At 50.6% G+C, this 22,304-nt stretch overlaps 1 protein-coding gene across 7 annotated transcripts in view; it reads left to right on the forward strand.

The window, feature by feature from the left end:
• The window catches only part of AGRN (agrin), a 223,274-nt gene that overhangs the window by 5,013 nt on the left and 195,957 nt on the right, over window positions 1-22,304 (forward strand). For all 7 annotated transcript variants that reach the window (XM_048824778.2, XM_048824781.2, XM_048824782.2 and 4 more), the window contains exon 2: window positions 7,668-7,929. In XM_048824778.2, the coding sequence (XP_048680735.1) occupies window positions 7,668-7,929 (262 nt within the window). The remainder of the gene's footprint in view (window positions 1-7,667; window positions 7,930-22,304) is intronic.

The raw sequence follows: 22,304 nt of genomic DNA on the forward strand, positions 1-22,304 counted from the left end.
CAGCTCATGGGATTGAAAAGCTTCATTCCCGGGAAGCGTCCAGTCTCTTTAGAAACTTAGACCCATCCCAGAACCTTGCAGCTCCTGGGATTCGCCGGTGTGGGAATCTCTCTCTAGGCTTGTTTGAGACCAAGTTGCTTCAGCTGCCTGCGGCACTTCCAATTGCAGGAAGGATTTCCTGGTCTTTTGGGAGATGCCTTTCCCTCTAGTTTGCATTTCACTTTAAATACATTCTTGCCCCGTGTTTCTCAAATACAAGTGCTGCTTCTGCTGCCCCCCTCATCTCGCCAGCCCTTAGGAACCCCTGAGGACACCCTCTTGATCCCAGTATTCCACATGTTCCTTGGCCAAAGAGAGAGAAGGAGATCTCTTAACTATTCTGGTTGGCAATTAGCTTGAGCCTCATTTTTTCCTTCTCGTGCCGGGCATTTTTCTTCTCAGTGTAGCCAACGAGTCACCGGAGAAGAAGCCTTAATTGTATTTGATGACGAATGGGATGCCCGTCAGGTAATCGTCCGCTGGTGCCTCTTGCATCCGAGGCATTCTAAGAATGAAGCGTGGGAAAAGAGCCCCTAGCTTCTGTTACGTTGCTCAGTGCAGCAACCTGATCTTCAAGGCCTCCCTGTCTGAAGTCTGAATATATATTCACACGGATAAAGCGAAAGCGCGGGCTGTTTCAGCTGAGGGCTTTCTGGCCCGGATGGTGAAAATGTCTGTTCACCATTCAACACAAGACGTGTCTGTCTCCCCCCCCCCCCCCCCCCCGCCATTAGTGAGTTGTTATTACTTAGTTAAGCTGCGACTTTTCTGAGGAGGGGGTGGGAGTGGGGGACAGTTGCCCGGAGGGTTCTACCAAAGCGCACTACTCTTGCTGGATGAGAATGGGGTGAGGCGGGTGCTGCTTAGGAAAGTGCCTCGACTTGATTCTGTGGATAAATGTAACCACAGGCAGTTCTGCTGCCGCACAGAGTGCTTAAAAAAAAAAACAAAACCCCTAGCCTGTAGTGTGGAAGGCTGGCAGGGAATTGGGAGGCTCCCCTTTGCCTTTCACAGAGTTCAGACCAGCATTAATCTAATGCAAGCAGGGAACTGCATTCCTTAACTCTCTATATCCTGCCCCTCACCTGAGCGGGTGTGTCCCGGGCGGCCCCTACCTGCTTCTCTGTCTCATCTGGGAGCACTTGTGTGCAGATGTCTCTCTCGGTGCGAATACAGGGGATTCCTGTAAGATCAGAAGAGAGGACAAAGCTGCCTGTTAGTCACCCCTGCTCGCCATGGGAAGCTGCTCGCTGGCTGATTGCCATCACACGCTCCAGAAGGGGCTCGCACCAGCTGGGTTAGGTACAGCTGAGCAGCTGGACTTTGAAGCCGGTTGCTGCTGGGACTGAGTCAGGCAGAGAAAATGGCTTCTGAGCGCACTTGTATTGCTTGCCCACCCTTTCCCCCCTTGCCTCTGAAGCCAGCAAAGTGTGACTTCAGCTTTAGGTTGGGCTGCCCGGGGCCAAGGAATGGCTTCTGGACCCTTGCAAATCTTTGCTCTGACTTTACTGTGGCGTAAAGTGACGTTGGCACAAGCGGTGGTAAAGTCCCCTAAAGCCAGGGGGGCCCTGGGAGTGGGAGGGAGGGCAAGCACGCTACTGGAGCACGGCTTGTGGACAAGCCCAACGTGAGCTCCTCCAAATCTATTGCAGCGTCTGCTTGCCACACCTGAGTCCCCCTCTGTGCATGCCTGGGCCATGGTGGTCTCCGAGGGCGTCCCTTGCAATTGTATTGAGAAGTACAGACTGCTGCTGAGCAGGTTGGAATGCAGGAATTGCCTGGGGCACGTTCTGCAATGCAGGGGCGGTCTTGTCTCCGGCCTCCTTGAAAGATGCATCCTGCAGATCCCCTTTTCCTCTCTCCCGCTGCCTGAGGGAGACCTGACTGGAGAGACGCTATTTGAACCTGGCTCCAGACCACTGAGGGCCTTGAAGGTTGTTAGCAACACGGACTCCGAGCCTTCAAATATCATGAGTCTGGCCCCAAGAGTGTGAGAGTGAGAGTAAAAACCCGCCATGGGCCTCGATGCTGGACCCGAGCGGCACGGAGCATTGGGATGATGCACTTTTTTGGTGGTCCTGCCCCAAAGGCAGCTGCTGTGCTGTGTACGAGCTGCAGGCAGGGCAGTCTGTGGTCCAGTCCCGAGGTTGGACTGTGGTTGCTGGGTCCTGCTCCAGAGCCGATGGTAGGTGCTCTGTTGCAATCTGTGTATCCAGGAGCAGAGATAAACCCAGCATAGGGTGACCAGACATCCTGATATTAGGGACTTTGTCTTATAGGACCCTATTTACCCCTTCATAGGACTTTATTGCCCCCCACCCCGTCCTGATTTTTCACATTTGCTATCTGTGCAATACACCAAGGGTTTGAACTACTCTGACACTTGAATGGCAGATGCTTCTCCTAAAGGGACAGTCAGGGCCTTTGCTAATGCCTTAGTGTTTCCCTCTCCTCATCAGCAATGCTTTTCCCTTGCCCTCAAAGGGGGAGTGGGAACATGTGCACTGGCAAGCTGTTTCTGATCCCCTTTCAGTCTTCCTTGCAACATGCTCCGTGGAACAGATGTGTGGGACTGGCTGTCAAGGCTCCCGAGTCCTCTTGCTGACGATGCCGTTGACTCGCTTTGTAACCTTGTGAAGAGTGCCCTGATCGCTCAGCCCCTCAGTTTCCCCATCTGTAAAATGGGCCCGGCACTTGCAAAACGCACATTAAGATGTAGGGCAAAAAGTGCTCTCATGCCAGGGAGGCTTTCTCTTGCGTCATCTGCGTGGAGGAGCATGAGCCCAGTTTTTAAACCCCGCAAATCTCCTTTAGACCATGTTAATGTGAAGAGCCACTGTCTCATTTCGGAGGGTGGCTTCCAGAGCCTCTTGCCTGTGGACTCCTCCCTCCCCCGCGGCGGCATGGTTTAATATTGCATGCTCTGAAGCTCACTAGGGGAGTTGTGACAGCTGTGGAAAGCAGGTGGCTGGCCTGGTGGAAAGCATGGGGAAAAGTGAGGGCTGACTGTGCTCACAGGTATTCTGGAGCAGCCACAAAGAGACCTAGGCTCTCAGGTTAACACTGACGTGCCGCAATGTATACGCTTGCTAGCAAGCTGCTCGCTTCCTCCTCGAGCAGATCTCTCCATGAACTCTTATTGCATAGCCAGAGCTCTGTGTTTCCTGACCGCTCCCTTAGGAGGGAATCACAGTAGCAAGGGGACCTTTAACTCCTGGGCAATAGACAGGGAACTTGTCTGGTGTGTTCCTCCCCCACCCCCTCCCATGGTGTGCAATAAATTATTCCCATTATCCTGGCCTCTTCCCTCTGCTCCATGCGTTTCTTTAGGAGCAGTTTTGAAAAGGCGAGAGCATGCCACTGGGGACAAGCTGGGAGCTCAGTGCGTTTTGATTTGCTTGCAGATCTACTTTGCTCAGCTGGTTTCTTCTCCTTTTTTGGAGGGGGTGGGATGAGCTGGGGAATCTGCCGGCTGCTGGGTTATCTCTGCCGTAGAAGATCCTGTCTTCCCACGGGGAGAAATAAACCCTTGTCTCATGGCCAGACATTTTATTTTCCTTACTGAAGTTATATGAGCGAGGAGAGCTGTGCTTTACTGCCAGCTTGTCCAAATATTACAGCAAACAAAGTCTGCTTCAAGCACAGGCTTCCTGTAACAATTTATAGGAACGCGCACTGCCCAAACAACTGCCTCTTGTAACTAAACAGAACACTGTCTTCCCTGGCTCTCTTGCCCCGGCCTGATTGGCTGCTCCCTTGTCAGAGCGGGGAAGATTCACTTCTCCCCCTCCAACTCTGTTCTGCCCACGCTCTCAATGCTCCTGCGTCAGAGCTATGATCCCTGGAATGGATGGAGACCGCTTTCTCTAGCTGGTCAAGGCTGCTGTCTCTCTGGCTTGGGGGCGTCCCTGGCTTTAGCACACACACTCTGTCTTTTCAGAAGCAGTGTTGCAAATCGGACCGAGAAGAAAATGCCAGATACCAGGCTGTGCAATGTATGAAATCTCTGAGGGAAATATTTCAGCGATAGCCCAGCACAGTGTCCTATTGACCTAGGAAAGGAGGATTCCCCGTGAGAAGGAGTTAACTTGAAAACTCCCCTTTGGGAGGCCAGTTACTCCTGCACTCTCTTGTTAACTTGGCAGCCTGTGTTTGCATCAGGCTGGTCGACTTCCCCTGCCTGCACAGCGGCTGGAGACGGACAATTGTGGATCTGGTTTTCCTGGGAGCATCCAATCAAATATGACACCCTCTGCTGGGAACCATAATTCCCTTATGAGTCATGGGCAGAACCAGGGCAGATGTGACTGACATTCTCGTCTGTCGCTTTGCCAGCTTCATGTGGCTGCTCAGTGTCCCTTGCTGCCGGGTACCGGCTCTCAAAGTCAGCCCTTGGGAAGATGTACCAGGAAATCAAGGTTCAAACTATATTGGATGAAACCAAGTCTTAAAAGTTTTCAGATACCTTAACCATGGCCTAACGCAATAAGTAATATAACACTGAGGCTAGCTCTGTGGAAGCCATCTGCAGCAGAAGCAGGGCATGGCAAGGGGTTTGTTTTTGTTTTTTTGTCTCTGTTGCAAAGGAGACTCTCCTAAGCAGGATGCTATAACGTAGCTCCGCCAACTGATGCACCAGAAAAGCCCAAAGCCAAAAAGGAGGCAGTGGATGGCTCTTCCCTCCTCTGTCGGTTTCTGTATCCAAGGGGATTGCGGAGCGGTGCTGGCATGCCCAGGGCCAAAGGGAAGGAGACTGGGATTGTAGCTTGTATCAATCACTTTAATAAAAAACAAAAAAAACCCCTAAGATCCTCAAACGCTGACACCTTTTCTGGCAAGTTTCAGCCTTGGGTGAATTCTTATGCCGCGGATGCACCTTGCTGCGACTTGAAGGGCAATCGCACGTGTAACCCTAGGCACCTGCATTGCGGAGGGGAGCGGGGGGCAGCATTTTCTTGTTGCTGCTGACGTTTATCTCACCAACCAATCATGAGAACGGCCAGACTGGGTCAGACCAAAGATCCATCTAGCCCAGGATCCTGTCTTCTAACCGTAGCCAATGCCAGGTGCCCCAGAGGGAATGAACTGAACAGGTCATCATCAAGCGATCCATCCCCTGTCGCCCATTCCCAGCTTCTGGCAAACAGAGGCTAGGGACACCATCCCTGCCCATCGTGGCTAATAGCCATTGATGGACCTATCCTCCATAAACTTATCTAGTTCTTTTTTGAACCCTGCTATAGTCTTGGCCTTTATAACATCCTCTGGCAAGGAGTTCCACAGGTTGACTGTGCCTATTCTATTCTATTCCCCTCCGGGTACTGTAAGGCCATGCTTGCCAGGGCTCACTCTGCCCGTGGCTCAGACACTGTTGTTTTATATAGTGCAACCGATGTGCACGGAGCTTTGCAGGCGTACAAGGCAGGCTCCACCCTAGAGGAGTCTGTAACCCGAATGGGAATGAGAATCCCAAATGGCTTTCTCATGGTTGCTGGGTTAGCTGCATCTCTGTCCCCTTTCTGGCATCCTCCTCGTGCCTGTACCTCCCTGATTCTCCCACTCTTAGGCTGGGCCTGGGCTACATCACCTTGCGAACCAGCTGCGTGGGCCTTGCAGGTCCAGCTGGGTTCAGACACTTGCAGTTCTTCCCTCTGGGAATGCTAGGAACTGATCAGCCAGCTGCCTTGCACCAAAGGGTTGTTTTTTAAACAGTAGGAGCAAAGCATTTGGAGAGAAGATTTTAAAAGTCCAGCCTACATGTGTGTCTCTCACCCTCACTGGAAGGACTCTAGGTATGCGAGGCAAGCCTAACTCCTTCAGACACCTCTGTCTGCTTTCCCTGTCCAACAGCCTGAATGGCTACCCACCCTTTGTGAGCAAGTCCCTTTGCTAACTGCTGTAGGGTTTTTGTTTTTTGTTGTTGTTGTTGTTTTTTTCCCCTCCATCTTCTGGTTCCCAGGGCTGGTCCTGCCCTCGTTTTTGTCTCTTATCAACTTCAAGTGTTTGCTGAGAATTGGCTTATGTGGAGCCATCCTACTGGTTTTCTCCCCCACTTCCCCCGCTTACAGCTTCCTATAAAACAAAACCAATGTCTTGATAGAGTGAACACCACGGTCACCAGGTCAGCTTGCAGTATTCCTACCTAGGGCCCTACCAAATTCATGGTCCATTTTAAAAATTTCAGCTATTTAAATCTGAACTTTCACGGCGTTGTAATTGTAGGGGTCCTGACCCAAAAAGGAGATTGGCTTGGGGGGGGGGGGGGTTTGCAGAACTGCTACCCTTACTTCTGCACCGCTCCAGGCAGCGGGGTTGTCTTCAGAGCTGGGCAGCTGGAGAGCGGCGGCTGCTGGTCGGGAGCCCAGCTCTGAAAGCAGAGCTACCGCCAGCAGCAGGGCAGATGTAAGGATGGCGTGGCATCGTGTGGCCACCCTTACTTCTGCGCTGTTGCCTGTAGAGGTGGGCCCCCAGCTGCCCCCATCCTCCAGTCACCCAGCTCAGAAGGCAGGGGCGCAGAAGTAAGAGTGGGAATACCACAGTCCCACTGCATGCATCCGATGAAGTGAGCTGCAGCCCACGAAAGCTCATGCTCAAATAAATGTGTTAGTCTCTAAGGTGCCCCAAGTCCTCCTTTTCTTTTTGCGAATCCCCCTAAAATAATCTTGTGAACCCCCCTCACCCCCGCAACTCTCTTTTGGGTCAGGACCCACAATTTGAGAATTGCTGGTCTCCCCTGTGAAATCTGTAGAATATAGGGTAAAAGCACGTTACGGACCAGATGTCACGGTGGGGTGGGGGGAACCAAATTTCACGGTCCGTGGCCTGTCTTTTCAGGCTGTGCATTTGGTAGGCCCTATTCGTAGGCCCTGGTTACAGAGCTGCTCCGTTTCCATCACAGGCCATCACCTTCCCTCGGTGTCGGTACTAGGGGTGGGGAAGGGAAGCTGGGCCAGTCTTGCACCTGAGGATGGTTCTCCCCCTCCCTGCGGGCATGTTGCTTAGTGAACAGTGCATGACTGCTGGGGAGGACAGGACAGTGGGATGCAGTCGGGCAGCTGTTCCTGCTGAATCCTCATACTGCTTCGCAGCAAGAAACTACTGCAGGAGCTGTGGGCTGGGGACGCAGGGAGAGAAATGTGCGACTTTGCTGTCCGCTCCCGCCCTGGCGGGAGGTTGCTATGACAGACCCAGGGGATCAAATCCCAAATACAGTGTGCAACCCTGTAATAGGTCGGTCACACCTGCACCTGACACACACCCAGAGGGAGGAGGGGGTCTTTCTCTTGCACTCTTGACAATGTTTCTGTGACAAGAGATTGAAAATTGACTTTGTCTACCCCTCCACTCCACCAGCAGGCTAATAAAGTGTGTCTGTGTGTGTGAGAGGAATTCAGGTTGGGCAGAGAGGACAATGCCCATAGTGATCTATTCTCACTCACGTGTTACTGCTCTTGGTGGACTAGCTCATGAAATTCACTCCCCCTGAGGTTTTATAAGCCCTGTTCACCAAGCCCCCAAAGAAAGCTCCAGTTTAGAGGAGTGAAGATTCACTAGCTCTCGGGCTCTGACCTGGGTGGCGTCGCGTTCTCATACTGGGACCTCCTGTGTTTTCTCTCCCTTTGCTCTAGGTGAGAGTCTGGCGGTACCTAAAAGGCAAAGACATCGTGACACACGAAATCCTCTTAGATGGTGGGAACAAAGTGGTAATCAGTGGCTTCGGGGACCCCTTAATTTGCGACAACCAGGTCTCAACGGGGGACACCCGCATTTTCTTCGTCAACCCCGCCCCCCACTACCTGTGGCCGGAACACAAGAACGAGCTGATGCTGAACTCCAGCCTGATGCGGATTACCCTGCGCAACCTGGAGGAGGTGGAGCACTGCGTGGAAGGTGAGGCTGGTTCCTTGCATGTCCCCTTCTCTTTCTCTGTCTTCACCCCTCACTCCCGCAGGGCTGGCTTTCTTTGTGCATCTGTACAGTAAGAACCCCCGCACTGGGGTAATGGGGTGAAGTCCTTGCAGAGCCAGGGAAAGAGAGCTGATTGGCTGGGTGAGCTGTCAAACACCCAGAGACAGAGGGGAGGGACTTCCCTTCCTTGCAAAGTCTTCTGGGGAGGAAAGTCCTCTATAAAACTCCCTGGCTTCCAGCTGGGAGTCAGAGTTGCAGGAGAAAGAGTTGGCTGGAGGAACCTGAGCCTGGGGGATTTGTTATGCAGGGGATTCCTTGGTGGGAACTGATACTGTCTCATCAGATAACTGTGTGTGGATGGCTGATGACTAGAAGTGAAGCCCCGTTCTGGGAAGTAGCCGTTAAAATCAATATGGAGCCAAGCAATGTCATTTTCACTTTACGCTACAAACTTTGGTCAATGCAAGTTATGTCAGCGTACAGTGACTCCGGTTCAGACTTTTTCTGTTTTGTAACTGGTTCACTTAAGTCATCCCTGCAAACTCAGACAGGGATCTGAGAAGCGAGCCGGCTTCTTTCAGGCTCCTCTAACCTCAGCAGGAGTAAAACTTCCATACATAGGTACAAAGGGCAGAACTTGGCCCAGCAGTTAAAGTTGGTGAATAAGCTTGATGAACGAGCCGTAACTTGAATTAATCATAGTCTGCCATAGCTGTTGTGACTGACCAGTGTTAGCAAGTGAAGGTAGCAGACGTGTTCTTTGCTCAGATCAGCAGAGCGGACAATAGGAAAAGCTTCCGAACTGTCCGGGTGGTTAAGCACTGGAACAAATTACCTGGGGAGTTGTGGAATCTCTGTCACTGGAGGTTTTTTAAGAACAGGTTGGACAAACCCATGAAGGATGGTGTTGATGATACTTGGTTCTATCTCAGTGCAAGGGACTGGACTAATCACCTGTTGAGGTTCCTTCCAGTCCTACATGTTTATGATTCTAGGATTCTAAATATCTGTGGGAGGTGGGGAGGTCTGATTTCTCAAGGGAAGGTGTAATCCAGGCTGCATCACTTGGAGCAGAACCATGCTTCGAGGGCAGCAGAAATCTCTCAAGGGCTAGGGAGAGTGTCTTTTCTCCAATCCCCCCAGTAAATGCATGTTTTACTGCTACCTTGCCCCCTGCCCCACCGTCAGAAGAGGTCTGCATAGGCATCAATGCTATTCCTATACTGGGTCCTTCTGCTAAGTATTGAGGACATTCTCACAGAGGCCAAGTGTACTGTGTCTGCAGCACTCGCCTCTACTGACTTGGAGCAAGATACCATGACTCCGATTTAGGCCTCCTGCATGGTCCTGGATAGCCCGTACGCCTGCTGAGCACCTCATCTCTTCAGTGACTATTTAACTTGACCCATCAGCACTGTCTCACTCTGCTGTGGGGCGAGTCTCAGAAATAAGCATACGTCAGGGGAGATGCCTGATCAAACAGCTGTTAGCAAGTGTCTCTCTGTCTGTGTGAGAGCGAAAAGAGCTCCTGCAGTCGGTCTAGATACCAATGTCCGAATGTGCCAGTTACCGTGGTTATCACAGACAGTACTGTGACCTATCATATCACAGCAAGGAAGGCTTCCTGTAACTGCTGTATGTGCATTTATAATGTGGACTTGATCCATCCAGATGTGGAATGAAGCCTCTTTATATAGGGACCAGAACTTTCTCCCCGCTGATGCTCCCTGTTGTCCCCATTACCCAACCATGTTGAAAATGCACTCTTCTAAAATCCCACTTGCTGGGATCTAAATTCCCTCCCCTAACGAGTGGGTTAATGTTCAAGGCAAGAGTTCCCAGTTCCTGGGAAGTACATTGACCCCAAGCCTCTCAGTTGGGGTCTGAATATTCCACATGCGGCCCTAGGAGCAGATGAATAAACAACGGAAAGAACACAGGAATTCTGTGAGAACCAACAGCTAAACATGTGGATCAGCTCCTTCCTCCTTTCTGGTGGACGGAGGAAAGGGCAGAACCCTTTCCTGCAGCTGTGAATGCTTACAGAGGAGTAAGTGATTGAGTATGTGGGCACGGCCGAGAAGGCTAGTGGAACAGAGTAGCTCCCAAAGTGAAGGCTGTGTGTGCAAGTGGCTTGTGTAGGAGGGCTGCAACATGGAGAGCAAGGTGGTTGGGCATGTCCAGTTGTGGTTATGTATGACCCACTGCATTCCCTATGCAGTGTATATGTACTCCCGGCTAAAGATTGCCCTGCTCCTCAATGCTTTTAGGGTGGGGCCTGCCTTTTTCAACCGGTCCAATACCTAGGACAGTCTTTCTCTTCACCCTTCCCAGTCTTGGTTTGCTTAGCCCTTTAGGCCCAGATTTTTACAGGTGTTGCTTGGCTCAGCTTTGCAATGTGTACCTGACTTGGGAGCCAAAGTATTCTTTCCAAAAGTGCCTTAGGCAATGAAGTTCCTTTTGAAAATGAGACATGGGCTTTGGACGTCTAAAGATCTGGGCCTTAATCTCTCCTGTCCCCTCCTCAAGAGTATGAAGAGGACATTTGGAGGAAAGGTATTTTGGCCCTTGAGAAAAAGAATGTCCTGTCTGGACCATCTGCTTTGTCCTTTACCCATCCACTAAGGTACTGACTCCATGTTGGTGCAGCTCTCCTAGTCCTAACTTACTGAATTATTGATGGAGGATAGGTCCATCAATAGTCAAGATGGTCAGGCATGCAACCCCTTGCTCTGGTTGTCCCTAGCCTCTGAAGCTGGGTGTGGATGACCGTATGGATCACTAGATGATTGCCTGTACTGTTAATTCCCTCTGAAGCACCTGGTATTGGCCACTGTCAGAAGTCAGGATACTGTGCTAGATGGACCTTTGGTCTGACCCAGTTTTAGTCGTTCTTATGTAACCTATGAGTGACTACCATTTGTGGACTTTTGTAAGTTACTGCTAACAAATTTTGGACAGGATATTCAACCTTATGCATCCGGGCTTAAGCCTGTCTCTAACAACTGGAGATCAGGATGAGATGTAAATTGGAGGCAGATTATCCCTCATCTGCTATGTGGGGGTTCTTTAACTTTCCTCAAGAGCACCTTCTGCTGGATGCTTCTGGAGACAGGACACTGGACTAGGTGGATCCTGGGTCTGATCCAGTCTGGCAATTCCTACATTGTAGAGGGATGGATTGGCAATAAAGGATGTGTTTTGCTTAGTATCAGAGGTCCAGAGCAGGGTTTCACATGGACCCAGTGGATTGGTATGATCCATTTCTACTTTTGTCTCTTGAGAAAAGAGTCCAAAAGTTGCTTTGGCTGGAAAAATCTGACCTAATGCCCATAGTGAAGCCTTTCCCAGCTGCTGCCTCTGGTCCTAGGGGAGTAAAACTTCAACTTTCCATTGTTAGAAGTAACTGGCTAAGGTAGTCCAGAGATGTCTCTTCCTGCCAGGAAGTGCTCGCACTGAATCTGGACATCCAAACATATAGATGAGCTTCCAGGAAAGGGCCTGCTGAATTTTGATGTCTTGTGCCTCCTCTTGAGGGTCAGAGTAGCCAGATGGGTGACTTCATTGAGGTGGACTAAAAACCCTGAAAAATGAATAATAATTAATAGTATAAACCCTGAAAAATGAAAATAATACAGCAGCCCCAGCTGTCCCTGAACATGAATATAGAAAATGCCCCTGGTGCATAAGGGTGTTAAAGGCACTAAACCTTGAGTCGATCTAAGTTCATCGACCATCTCTTGCATGTAGCCGTGATCTGGGTCTATATGATCCAAGTCCCATTCTGCAGAATATCCTTGCCTTAGGCCAGATAGCAGCTGACTCTGTCTTGGACTCCAGTTTTCTAGGAAGTTAATTGATCAGCTTGTTTCCTTTAACTAATTAAGAGTTTCTTCCTGATGGCTCACAGAGGAGCTATTGGTGTGTGGAGATGTGGTCATGGCTAACTGCTTTGGGGAACTGAGACCTTGGGGTGGGCTGGGATGGGGAGAAAAGGCTCTAAGATGGGACTGGAAAGCAGGCTAGGGAGAGCATTTCCATATAGGTAAGACTGAGTTAGAGTGAGAAGTGGTCTGGTTCCTGAGTGTGGTGCTGGGAAAGAACAAAAACCAGGCGACCCGCAGCACTGATGTCTCAGCCAGAGGTCAAACATCTGTGTAGACCAAGCACAGATGTGCATGATGACACTGCAGTCAGTTATCTTTGTGTTCAGCAGACTCTGCGGCAGTTTGAGGTACACCACTCTCTTGGGAAAGGGAAATTCAGCAAGTTTCCTTCACCTGGCTGATTTGCTTTTCATCTGTCAATGTCTGAAAGTCAGGCCACGGCTGGACTATTACATATGCCGTACAGTAACTAGCTTGTTGTGGCCTGGGACAATCTGGCCTGGATAAAACCATGGCTTTTGTCCCAAACTCTGCCCAAATCAGAAGTCTCTCTCTTGGAGCCTGCAACATGTTCAGTTCGACTTATACCTCGTAGTTGCCTGGCTTGCCGTGACAGGGACTTTGGAGTCCAGCAAAACTCCTACGCTTTAGTTCCATCTTCTACAGATATAAGAGCATCAGAGGGACTCAGTTGTAGCACAGATGGACTCTCCTCCCAGGATGTCCTCATAACAGGGTTAAATCTAGCACAGTCCAGAGGGCGAAAACTCCGTTTCACAAAAAGAAAAGGAGTTCTTGTGGCACCTTAGAGACTAAATAAATTGGTTAGTCTCTAAAGGTGCCACAAGTCCTCCTTTTCTTTTCGCGAATACAGACTAACACGACTGCTACTCTGAACTCTGTTTCACAGCAACTTTCAAGGTGGCGAAATGTTTTTTGTTCTGCCCTGGAACGAAATGAAAAGGTTCCAGGCATATTTGTGAAACAGAATTGTCTCAAAAAGCCAGTTTTCAGATCAAAAGCCAGAGCTTTTTGGTCGATCTCTAAATGGGGTGACTACATCAGTGAAGGTGCGAGGAGATTTGCTGCTGTCACTGCCTAAACAGAGTGTATGGGAAGTAAGGGCTGACTGGCTATTACAGCTTATAACTGTGCACCAACTTCTGGCTGGGAGTGTGTGGTTTCTCCTTTGCACCTCAAGACATCTGGGTGAGCTTTGCTAGGGGAATGGCTGATAAGCCCTTGGCCTTGCTGTATCAATTTCTGTGCTCTCTGTTAGCTAACCTGGGACTGGGCAGGTAGAAGTAGGAATCCTTGCTGAGGCTTTCAGGTGTGCTGGATTTTATAAGGGCAGATCCAGCAGACTCTCTTGAGCAAGGTGCTAGGTGTGATTACATAATTTTTTTTTTCTCCCTGCTCTTTTGAGAGCTCAACAACTGACCCCTCCCCCGAGACCTTTGCCCAGATATGTCTCCGGATTTCACTTTGATCACAGCTTCGGTTTAAGAAAATCAAGAGTTTGTGTATAGTCTGCGTGCTGTCTCCACACTGAGCTGTCTGTGAGGAAGGAAGTTCAGATTCAAGTCTTCTGGGTCCCTGGCTAATGCGAATCCAGCACTGCTATTAAAAATTTCCTGGTAGGTGGCATGATTTGCATTTATTCTGGTACAATTGCCGGAGCTGAGATTGCTTCACTAGTGATGGGGACCTTGAACCAGGGATGAGTCATGTACATAATCTTTGCAGGTATGCTATGTAATTAAACCTGATGGCACTGGATACAGTAGACATGCACCATCCTGCATGTCTTGTTCCCTTGGAACGTTTAACCATGCTATCACTTTCTGTTCCTTTCTTCTCCCACCTCCTTCCTGATCGGTTCTCCTCCCTGGCACATGCTTTGCATGTAGTGCTCAAGGGTCTTTACAAACTAATTATGCCCCGAGAGCACCGCTTTACACTGGGTTCTTCACCATCTTGCAGATCTGAGCTAGTGGGGGCGGGGTTTGGAGAGAGGGATAGAGAGAGTCTGTGATTCAGCCAAAGCGCCACAAAGCGTAGCCGAACTGGGAACCAAATCAGAGTCCTTAGGCCCAGTCCTCTGCTTTAGCTGCTCCAGACCCCTACGGTAGCCACTTCCTGGTGTGGGAGAGCCTGACCTTACCTTCAGCTAAAGTGAGGGCAGCAGGTGTCTGCAGGTAATGCTGAGGAGCAAACTACTGAGCTGTCTTATTCCCTTTTGAGAGCAAACTCCAGTCCCCTGGAGACTGCAAAGCTTCCTTGCTCCGGATTGGCCAGAAAGGTTTCTGGTTGATTTGGGAGCTGCTCTGAAGCTGGATTGCCTTGAAAGCATCTCTTAAAGCCTCATTGTGTATCTCTCTTTGTCTTTTCCTGTTCACTTTTATTCCTTCCTCTCCCTCTCCTTAATACTGAGAGGTTTTGTCCTTGTAAACCAGCCCGTGCAAAATCTGCTTTTCAGTCTCCTTAAAGAGCTTGCTAGGAGTGCAGAGTGGGCTGTTTTTAGCAAGAAAATTGCTGGCATGGGGCTAGTGCAAACCATGTTTGGGTTGCAGGCATTCCCATGATCCGCTCTCTTTGCAGAACTCCCCGGCTCTGGACCCATTTCTCTTTTCTAATCCCTCCCTGGCCTGTTATTGTGTGTTGGGGCAGGGAGGAGGGGTCTGGAAAGGCTTGATGATTTTTCTTCAAGCTGTCCTCCACCCCCGCCCCCCCCCTTCCCTCTTGGCTCTGTTTTGCGTTCAAGATAATGAGAACAGCATCACCACCTCCGCCTCAGGAGGGTGAGAAAGTTAGCCAGCAGCTGTGAAAGGGCAGTAAACTGTGAGAGAATCTTCTACTGTGAAATCCCGGGGTCACCTTCCCTTAGTTCAGGCTGCAGTGGAGTTCTACACCCAGGGCGGCTGTGTCCCAGAGCCAGGGGGTGAGAGGGCTGGTCCGGGGGAGAAGGGAAGTGGGGTCCAGTTTATGGGCCAGGTGCTGAGTCTCTGGCAGTGGATCAGTCCTGCTTTTGGGGGCTTAAAACCAAACTCTGTTTTGTAAATGGAATCCGCCCCTAGAGGGTCACGGTCTTTCCGGAGTTCTTTGCTAACAAAACCATCTGCACTTACATTCACTTGGGTAACATAATCTAGTGGATGGCACACAGGACTGGGAGTCTGGAGATTTGGGTTCTAGGCTCTACTCTGCCACTTACCGCAAGGCCTGGGGTTAGGTGCATGGACTCCCACCCACGCACCCCATCACTAGATTAACCCCTTCTTTGCTTATGTTTGCAAAGTGCCTTGGGATCCTCTGCTGTTGGAACCTACATAAGCAGAATGGGGTCTCTGTCCCCTAGTGTTGGCTAGTCCATAGGAGTGGCTAAGAGTGTACTACAGCTGCCAGCCGGAAGAGTTATTACTTTAGCCCAAGCAGTAGAGGCATAGGTATTTAGCACTGAGAGTCCTGGGTTCAATTCCCCAGGGGAGTCAGTTAAGCTTCCTCACAGGGGCTCGCTGCAGCAGCGTGGAGCTTCGATTTGTGTAAGAAGCTCCGCAGGAACGGTTAATCTTGCATGGGAGGCTGCTGATCTGCAGAGACTTCCTCCACTTGCCCTTCCTCAGGATAAGAGCGTCCTGCTTCATGTCTGTGTGGCATCGGCTCAGTTAATGACCCAGCCGCTGTTCTTAAAATCCTCTTGGCTGTGGAGGTGGCACAATTTTGACGAGCTGACTCGTCCGCTGCGGACTCGTGGGCTGCTTCTGTTTTGCTTGTTCACATCATGAACTCCCAATCTGGACGGGACTGTGGGTCGTTAGTGTCGAGTGGCGCTGGCAACATCTGGGGCTCTGAATCGGACTTTTGGCCTCTGATTTTTCTGAGATGTCTTCTATTGTCCTGCTGTCTGCTGGATTCCTCCAACTGGCCTCTGGGCTGGGGCTGCGGAGTGATGGCCTCGGGCACCGTTCAGACTAATGGCATTGCATGGAACAGGAGCATTGTTTATTTCAACTCTCCTCTGCCACACTGTTAGACCCAGGCGAAATGGACAAGGCTGGATGTGAAGTGTGTGTGTGGTGGTGGTGGGAGGGGGAGATGGGGCAGGATACATGGCTGATGGATGCAAACACCAAAGGTAGGGGATTATTTAGGGTGATACATGGGATGAAAATAAGGGGGTGCCTACAAACTACTGTCAGACTTTTTGATGGAGAGAGAGAGATTGGACTGGAGCAGACACGAGCGTGCTGGCCGTGCTGTCCTGTCGATAGGGCATAAGGTTGTGGAGCAGGACCCGCAAGTTCTATTCCTGCATTTACTAATAACTGTCTGGGCACTGAGAAGTAACGGATTCCCCCGCCGCCCCCTCCACAGCTGGGGAAATGGTGGTATTGTTACTTGCCCATGTTCTGTAAAAAGCTCTCAGACCCTACAGATAAACTGCTTTGAAGTGCAAAGTGGTGGGGTTTCCTAAGGGAAGTCCCACTGCTCAGGACTTCTTTGAGCTCTCCTGGACAATCAGACACTGGCTCTGATGGTCTGCAACGTCTTCTCCGCCTCTGACGCTTGTGGCCGTTGGGAGGCAGATGAAATTGTGCTCCCACATTTCTTCTCCTTGGCCCTTAGACAGGGGGAAATGGCCCCCTCTCTACCTGGATTGACAGGCGTTTTGGTTACAGGCTGGATGGAAAGTTGTGAGGGACGCAGCATCCTTCTTCGCATTAGATCAATGTAGCTGCTCCCCTGAAAATATACCAGGCAGCTTACTTGAAGTGGCTGGAAATCGGACTGCTTGCTGTGAAGCTCTTGGTTAGGGAAGGTGCCTGTGACTGGAACTGAGTGAGGAATTGCAGCATTATTCAGTGAATTCCCCACTGCTCCTCCCTGAGCAGCCCCTTCCTTCTTAGAAGACAGGACAATGGGCTAGAGGGACCTTTGGTCTGACCCAGTGTGGCCATTCTTATGTTCTTGCACAGAATCCAAAGGGGGTTTCCGAGGAGTACTGGTGGCATAAAACGACCCTCTAAAAGGAGAGGGGCCATAGTGACTTGAACCAGTATCGCATCCCCCTGGGAGGCAATGGAATTCTTGCGGAAGCATGGTGGGGGGAGATGCTTGCATGGCCAGTGACTGTTCTCACCAGCCATGAGATCCCAATGCGTAGCAGCGGCCAGGAGCATACGGTGCTGATGCAGTGGGAACCAGGGTCTGGTTGGAAAAGAGGAGTTGACCTTTCAAACGGGTCTGGTTTTGAGATCTCCATGCCCCCCTCAGTCCCCATCCCACACTAAAATCTGTCTTCAGGACAGTCCTCTCCTCTTGAAGCACCCACTGGCCTAAAGTCACACAGAGGTCTTGGTCGTGGCTGGCTTTTACGGTGCTTATAAGGCCCCTCTCGTGACAGTCTGTTGCCTTGTTGTGCTTTTTCGCAGGCTTGCGAAATATTTCAACCCTAATTCTTTGAACAGTTGCACACACTCACACACATCCAATGCTTGAGTGGGTCATCAAAGCAAAGCTACTGTCTGGGGGAAATCGGGGGTGGATGGAAATAGAGTGGTTCTTTCCTGTTTCCTGCCAGGAGGCAGTCACCCCTGTTTGTGTTGTCAAGGCCGGCTCAAAAATCCCTTCCTGCTGAAGTTTAACAGTAAACCATAGACAGTCCAGACACCAACAAGCTCAGGATTCTGGCATCTCTCTTCCCCCCTGCACTCCTGGGAGTAGTTGGCTTTGGAGAATTGTACCTTGCATCAAAAATTGGTGAAACTGACTGGCCTCTGCTGTTGATGCACTGGGATGTGTATGATTGCTGTTTCTCTGGAATGTGAGTGCAACTCCTCTGTATATCCTATTGAGGAAACTGAGCTCCTTAGTCCTGCAGTCACCACTGTAGGTTCCAGATGCTCGGAAGCAATAATGAGTCTTGTAACATGGGCTAAGTGTGTTGCAGCCCCCTCTAGTGGTTGGTTCACAGGGGATAGGAGCCTACTACTGCTAGCAGTTGTTAGCTCAAGTGGCAGAGGTCGTAGTTTCTGATGTTGGAGGGCCAAAGCTTCATCCCTGCAGATGCTGTGTTTGGTGTTGCTTTCTGTGCTACTCCTGAAAACAGTATCTGGTCTTTGAATCTCCACTGAGGATGTGGTCTCTGCTGTGAATTTTCACCCAAGTGTTGCAATCTTGTATTTGCTCCAACGTAAACCTACTTCCAGAGTCCTGTCTACTTGCTCTCTTATCTCTCTGCTCAAGAGCATTATTATCCAAGTCACATTTTAGGTGCCAGAACTGTTTTAAAAAAAAAACAAAAAAAACAAATATTGGCTAGACAACTGACTATACAAAGCCAGACACCTCTGCCCGTTCATTTACATTCCTCTAAATGTTGCTGGAACAAATTTGCAGCTACCTAAGATTTGTTGGCTGCCGCTGCAGGGCCACTTGTTGCCATTACGCACCATCTGGGGAGAGCTTTGATCCCCGTGCTTTGAAATCCAAGTTCCCACTTCAGTTAAGAGAAACGCCGCCAACTGTGCGGGGCCCATGCCACACCATTGCATTCTGATTCCATCCAGTAGATGGCAGTAGTTTGTGTAGATCGGAGGTCCTCCAAGGTGTGGGGCACGCCCCCCTAGGGCACGCCCCCCTAGGGGGTGTGGAGGACCATGGGTGGGGGGTGCAGCAGGTCCCAGGCCAGCCCCCACAGGGGTGGGAAGGGAGCACCACCCAGCCCCTCCCTGACCCCAGCTGTGCTCTGGTTGGCCCCCCAGCCATGGGCCTGGTTCCCATCCTCACGTGCACCTGCCCACGTCCCTGGCCGCTGGTCACAGCTCTGTTCCTGGCCCTGGGCCAAGGCCTTGGCCCCCTTACCCCTGTCTGTGTCCCTTCCTTTCTCCCTGAGCCCCGGCCCTGGCTCAAGGGGGGCGGGAATAGATGTAATGGGGGTGTGACCCTCAAAAGTTTGGGGACTGTTGGTGTAGACGCACTGATTAGTCTGTGTGTGTATATAGAGGGGAGGGGGTAACAGTAGCAGGAGTGACGTGTTGGATTCTCTCTCTCAGCTGAGAGATGGTGCTGAGCTCCTCTAAAAACCCAGAGGTGGGAGAGGGGTTATACTTGCTGTGGAGAGAGAGAAATGACCTGCCTGTCGTGTTTAAGGTGAAGCAAACTCCAAGGTTGGAGGGTTCTAAAATCCCCGTGACAAATAGGCCATATCGAGCTCCATGGCTGTATCCAGTCTTGTACCTAAGCTACTGGCCTAGTCAATAAGATGCCAGGTTTTGCTGGTGAGTTTCTCCCTGCCGGGCCCTCTGTGAGGTGCCTACCGGAAATCCCCGAGCCAGCCCAGACTTGCCTCCTGCTAATCCTTACCCTGAACTACAGCTTCCTCTTGCTTATCTTACTAAACACTCTGCAAAGATCTCACATTCTTTCAGGATGACTTCCATGGAGCCTGGGAGCCCTCTGATGTGGGAGTGTGCATGGGGGAGAACTGAGTGGCTTTATCCCGCTGTGGCTTGGTGGCCCCTCTGCTCTCTCCAGTAGAAGATGGGATGCTAATGGCCCCGGGTTCTTTTGTAGGGGCCAACGGGGTGTGGCTGTGGAAGCCGCTGCCTCATTAAAACAATTGACTTGGGCAGTGACCTCTTTTCGGCAAAACTGCTTCTCTTTTGCATTTTCGCTTACGTTGAACCACTTTCTTTGATTAGCGAGGAAATAGGATTCTCACCACTTCAATAATTAAATACCCAATTTGGTTAATTTCAGCCAGGCTCCAGCACAAACTACAAAGTGAATATTCAAAATGGTGAGGTGCAAACCACTTGGGGATTCCCCCCTCTCTGATTTTTTCTCCCCAGTTTCTCCCATGCTCAATCATCTGCTCTCTGTATTTTTTAAACCTTAAACCTTAACTGGCCTTCCTGTTTACCTGTCCTGCCTTGGTCAGATCAGAGGGCACTAGACTGGGACTTGGTAGATCTGGGTTCAATCCCCAGTTCTGCCACTGACTCAGTGTGCCCTAGGACATGACCCTTTACTCCTCTGTGCCTCAGTTTCCCCACCTGTAAAATGGGGATAGTTCTCCCTTTCTCTCACTCTGTGTTGTCTTTATAGGTCGTAAACTCTTTGTGGCAGGGATCGTGCACAATGGGGCTCTGATCTCTGTTGGCACCTCTAGGAGTTAAGTGTTGCAGTGGCATCTAAACGTGGTGTTGAGAGGCACGGTACCGTCTTTCGGATAATATGGTAAACTGAGGACCTGACTGTATGTGGTAATAATGCCATAGGATTTTTCGAGAGTGGGATTGAGGAGGGAGAGGGGGCGTAATCTTGGTGTCTTGGCCAAATTCCAACTCTGATAACCGCTTTCTGCCACCCTGAGTTCCCACCCTAGATTCAACGGAAGGCAGTGTTCTTTGATCCCTGCCTAGATTGCAGCCTAGTGTTGCTATGTGCTGGTCAACAGCTGCTTTATTCCACGCCGGCGGGGGTGGGTATCCTTGTACGTAACTTAGAAGCCTGTTGGAAAAGTGCTTTTGGGATCCTTGAGGACGAAAGCTTGCGTTTCTATCGCATTTCCATCACCCCGACCTGCTGCACACCAGAGTGCAAGCTGCATTTCTTTGCTCCAGAGTCCTGGGTACGATCAACCCCCCCCTTTTCTGGTAGAGGAGGCTATGTTGGTGTCCTCAACTTGAGGTCTTCCAGATATGTCTGGAAACTATCTGTCGTGTGGAGGAGCCCCGGTCTTGAATCGGGGCCCCCTCATGCTCAGCACTGAACGAACAAACAGAATCGAGAGCTGACAATCGAAGTAGTTATGCACGTTTGTGGCCCAGTAGTTGTAACTTGCTGCTGAGTCCATTGTGTCTCCGTCATCCCTAATCTCCCTCCCTATCAGGCCTCCCCCATAAATGACAGCAGCCCTATCCCAAGCCAGAGAGAGAGAAGAGGCCTGCCTTCCTTCTGTCTCGAAGATTTCTAGCAATACAGCTAAAGCTAGAGAATACAGGTCAATTTTACAAATCTTCCAGAGACTTGACCCTCTTGCATCAGCAATGCTCAATAATCCTTGACATCTTTGGTCCTCCCACACACACACTCACTCACTCACATGTCCCCTTGTCTGCCGTAGCACTGAAGAATGGAAGAAAATACTGCTTTCCCATAGGACGTTATGTCACATTGACAGGCTGGAAGTGCATTTTCCATCTAATATTAGTCCATCTCTCTCGATCTTGCAGGGATGCTAATTAGCTTAAGTGAGCCGGAGGACTGGCTGTGCCTCTGCGACTTTGATTTGTGGCCGATTATTCAATTAAAACAAAAAAAGGCCAAGGTGGCTTTTGCTGAGCTAAGGCATTATTCCTCTTCGCTCCATCAGCGAATAACGTCGCTGGGGCTCCAGTCGTCTGTCTCGACCGGTTTGGCCATTCTTACACTGCTCGGGCACGCAGGGAGGCCCGCTTACGACTCTATCCAAACACACAGAAAGGCTCTGGATTTGGAATAAAGGGAATGTGGCTGGCTGGGGTGGTGTAAAAAGGAGAGGGGAGACCGGGAGACTAGAAAGTATTGAGAGAACAGAACGAAATGGCATCATTCATCTAAGGATTTCACAGGGCTTAACAAACGTTGGTTAATTAAGGCCCTTCCTCCCTGAAAGGTGGCTGTTTATCTCCATTAGTGTAGACGGGGATGGGCATGGGAAGGGAGCAGAGACAATGTGACGGGACTTCCCCAACATTACACAGCGAGTCTATGGCAGAGCTGAGAACAGAATTCAGGAGTCCCGATTCACAGCCCCCCACTCTCACCCCTGATAGCAGTAGAAGTAGACCCTGTTGGGGACTGGAGTTAACCACAAGTGTCTTGGAGCTGAACGAGCGTGAGGGAGTCTAGGCTCTTGGCTGCTGGAGCCAGAATGCCGAGACTCATGTAGTACCAGCCCTCCAGAGGTAAATGCTTTGCCCAGCCCATGGGAGCCAGAGATGGGGAAAGACGGCGTGTGGGCTGGCCAGTAGAGGGTTGTCCACTCTTTCATGCTGGTGAGTTGCTGCACAGCAGTGGGAGATGCTACGTCTTGCTGTCTAACCCTTTTGTCTCCTCTTCAATCGGCGTGCTCCGGCGATGTAGGGGGAGACTCCGTCTCCAACTTCTGTGCATGGCCATGCGACTCGCTCCTGGCTGAGCCAGCTCCCAGGTGCGTGTTCCTTAGACAGGCAGGTGGGCCAAGGCTCACTGCCAATGGGTGCATCTTTCGTCTGAGACTCCTCTCTTGCTCCAACACCCTCCTGGCCTACTCAGGCTGTTTAATACTTCACCAGTTCCTTCCTTTGTCTCCCTCACTCCTGAAGCAGAGGGGAGCAGAGTGTTGAGGAGGTAATGAACGTGCATTTGTCATGCATCCTTGGCCTAAGCGTGTCTCTAGCTGGACGTATTCCTTGTCTTTAAACCTTGAATTGACCTTTCCAG

This window comes from Caretta caretta, chromosome 18 (genome assembly GCF_965140235.1).
Source record: "Caretta caretta isolate rCarCar2 chromosome 18, rCarCar1.hap1, whole genome shotgun sequence".
NCBI lineage: Eukaryota > Metazoa > Chordata > Testudines > Cheloniidae > Caretta > Caretta caretta.